The 3,483-nt window shown below is 42.2% G+C and overlaps 1 protein-coding gene across 2 annotated transcripts; it reads right to left on the bottom strand.

Moving 5' to 3' along the window:
* Window positions 1-509: 509 nt before the first annotated feature.
* Window positions 510-1,523, bottom strand: neurod6a (neuronal differentiation 6a). Of its 2 annotated transcripts, XM_030769560.1 has the most exons (2): window positions 1,449-1,523; window positions 510-1,409 (listed from the first exon to the last, which is right to left on the bottom strand). In XM_030769560.1, exons 1-2 carry the CDS (start codon window positions 1,518-1,520, stop codon window positions 510-512), a joined length of 972 nt encoding a protein of 323 aa, XP_030625420.1. In that variant the 5' UTR covers window positions 1,521-1,523. The 2 variants fall into 2 exon arrangements, with proteins under 2 accessions (XP_030625420.1, XP_030625419.1); XM_030769559.1 differs by having other exon boundaries at window positions 510-1,520.
* Between the last annotated feature and the right edge of the window lie 1,960 nt (window positions 1,524-3,483).

The raw sequence follows: 3,483 nt of genomic DNA, 5'->3' as shown, positions 1-3,483 counted from the left end.
CCTTTGCTTTTATTGCTCTCTGATTCGCTTAGAATTCTCGAACGAAATCCCGATGAGAAAGCACTCTGTGTTCAAAACGTGGTATACACAGCCTGCATTTTAAGTAATATTCGTTTACACTAGAAAATTACAAGAATAAATGCAAGCGGCATCAGTTTAGTTCCCGTTAACAGTTTGACAAATAAGTAAATAAATCAATAAATAAACAAACAAACAAATAAATAAATAAACTTTACTTATTTGCCGAAAAAATGAATGACGAACTCCAGATCACAAGGACAATGGATTTTTTCCCTTTGTTTTTCGAGAAGATTCCATGACAAACTAAGCATGTTCTGAGCATTTTTTCCCCATTCGGTTTAAATTAATAAATAATAAAACATCAGATGGCCAACAACAAAGTCCCCACCTAAATTGCTGAAGGTTGTAAATAATACATGGGTGGGTTAAGTCCTTTATTTTCAGTAATTTCTCAACAAAGGGGTTGATCACATTTGACTTTTTTCTCATTAATTATGAAAAGTCGTGTTTAATTCATCTTGCATGGGATAAAACTGGCCGCGGAGATGGATGTCATAGGGGAAATGAATGTCAGAGGAGCCCCTTGACATGGCGTTCTGGCCGAGAGAGCTGCGAGCTGGCACCGCGCAGTAACGCATGCCGTAGTGGCAGCTCTTACCATAATCAGCTGTTTCCTCTTGCTTTAGGGAAAATATCCCATTAAAGTTAATCGGTGGGCTGAGTGGCCCGTCGAACTGAGGGCTCGCGCATTCTGGCGAGGTGCTTTCATAGAAAGATTCGTAGGCACTGCAGTAGCTATACGGTCTGAAGGGTTTGACGTTGTCTACAGAACTGCTGCCGTGCCCAGAGGGTGTCACTACGTCGGGACTATGGTACGCTGGGTACAACGAGTCGTATGGAGACCTGCCAGAAAATGAAGCCTCCCCGTTGTGATCGGTGATGAAGTTCCTGGTATTCAGCTGGAGACAGCCCGCCACTAAATTGGTAGTGGGCTGGGACAGTCCCTTGCAGAGAGTCTGAACGAAGGTCAATAGGTCTGGTCTCTTGCCAGTGCTCAAGATCTCCGATAGAGCCCAAATGTAGTTTTTCGCTAGCCGCAGAGTCTCGATTTTAGACAGTTTTTGTGTTTTAGAATAGCAAGGCACCACTTTGCGCAAGCTGTCCAGGGCGTTGTTCAGGCCATGCATTCTGTTTCTCTCCCTCGCGTTGGCCTCCATCCGTCTCAGTTTTACCCTGTCGATTCGCGCTTTGGTCATCTTCTTTTTTCGCGGCCCTCTTCTCCTCGGGATACCATTCTCATCTTGGCCTTCCTCCCTGTCGTCTTCGTCCTTCTCCGACTCCTCGTCCTCCATCGCTTTGATGTCAGTATGAGAGAGTGTCTCCTCTTTCTTGAATGGGTCTTGTTTATTCACCTTCATTTCACCCACGCAGTCCCGGGGAAAGTTTGTCACAAACTGAGAGTCCATCATCACAGGCTCCTCAAACGGTAAAGTCAACATTGTCCTCTTTCTAGGGATTGCGAAAAAAACAACATTTGAATGACTGTCGGTGGCACTCAGTCAAATATTAATCTACATACAATTACTCGTCCACAAAACTGTACGTGTATAGCATCACACCTTTGGTTCACTTTATAAAGGATTTTGTCACTTATTTTGATGTTTTCTGAGTCCGTTTTAAATGCTGGGTAAAATATAGCCTAAGACAAAATATAATCTGAAAACATCCACAGAAAGAAACACCAACAAATAAAACACCACAGACAGGCAAAAAACAATGCACATCAAAACTTCTATGCAGACTACTCGATTTAAATCGGATTCAAATGAATTTGTAAACCATGTAGCCTTATCGCAAACATTTTGACACTTAAAACATCGCATAAGGATTGCACACACTTAATAACACAGTCATTCTTTCACGTACTGCAAACATATTTTGTATTTACCTGGATTTCCTGGTCAACAAGAAATTCTCATCCTTCTTCGGCTTTTTCAAGTGTTCAGTTATTGCACGAGATTGTAATGCAAACAGGCAGCCAGTGCGATTCCCTGCTCTCCAACGTCTTCACTGTCTCTCTCTTTCTGTCTTTGAGGAATGACACTGATGCCAACTGCCAGAGCTGGTACCCATGCCATCTGCTACTGACGTCACGTGGCAGTGGTCGTCACATGATTTTGTCTCGGGGGACATTTATTCCTCCCTGATCATCTGGCGTACCTCTAGCTGGGTACCGCTGCGGAGTCACAATAAACCCCTTTAAATGTTACCGAAGGCACAACCACATCGGTCACTATCCATGATATATTTTGCAAAGTGATGCTCTTAAAAACAATGTTATTTTGATGAAATTGTTGCATTTTTCCATGGTGGGAGCTTCTTTAAGAATGAAACAATGCCACAGATAATGGTACCACGATTGGATACAGTTCAGCAAAGTAGCCTAATGCAGAAAACCGACGTGAAACTGTAATTTCCTGTTCATATTTTAAAATGAAGACCTCATGATATGGGTCCAGATCCACAAATCAAAATGTTGAACAAATATTATTTACACAGCATGACAATGATATGCAGTATGAGATGCAGGGTATGATTAAAACTTCAGGTTAAACTTGACGTTATTCAGAACTATCCTCATGATTTTCATGTGAAATTTCCTCAAGCAAATGAATGACAGCAAGTAGAAAATGATTGATGGATCTTGTTGATTGGGTCGTGCCCATCAAGGGTGTTTGCCAATTGGCTGAGCCTGCAATGATTCTCATGCTCAAGGCCACTTGAAGATTTGACATTCAGTTCAATGTCATTAAGGCATGGTGATTAGAATAAGAATATAATTACTGCTCTTATATTACCTTCTTATGCATATATGGTTTTGCATCTGTTCCTGTGTTTTAGGACTGTTCCAAATACAATAACAAAATGTATTCATTGCCTCATAGTTGTGTTCTTTCTTTTCCAAAATTCATGCATGCTCTGTGAGAGGTTTGATTTCTTCATGCTAATTCCTTCTAGATTGTTCCAATCACTCCTGTTGTGTGAGATATGAATCATACCATGAGAGCAAGGGCTGTTGTTTCTCTCTCTCTCTCTCTCTCTCTCTCTCTCTCTCTCTCTCTCTCTTTCTCGTTCGCTCTCGTTCCTTTCTTTCTTTCTTTCTCTCTCACACACACACACACACATGCTCACACATCCACACGCACACGGGCACACACACAGAAAAACACATGCACACACACACACACACACACACAGTTTGGGCGGATGGCTTTGGTGACTTGTGCATCTGGTTGCTCCGGGTTTCAGTAATTGGACAGAGCTTGCGCTCTCTCCATGCTGAGGCATGACAACCATGCATTCCATTAACAGAGTGAGCTCCCGTTGTTTTAGTGCCTGTGCCCATCAGAACACACATACAGCTCTCTCGTTTATTATTCCACTCAGAAACTAAGTTCCTGC

This window comes from Chanos chanos, chromosome 3, assembly GCF_902362185.1.
Source record: "Chanos chanos chromosome 3, fChaCha1.1, whole genome shotgun sequence".
In the NCBI taxonomy this organism is placed as follows: domain Eukaryota; kingdom Metazoa; phylum Chordata; class Actinopteri; order Gonorynchiformes; family Chanidae; genus Chanos; species Chanos chanos.
The sequence above is the reverse complement of the archived record's forward strand: the minus strand, read 5'-3'. Positions and strand labels throughout refer to the sequence as shown.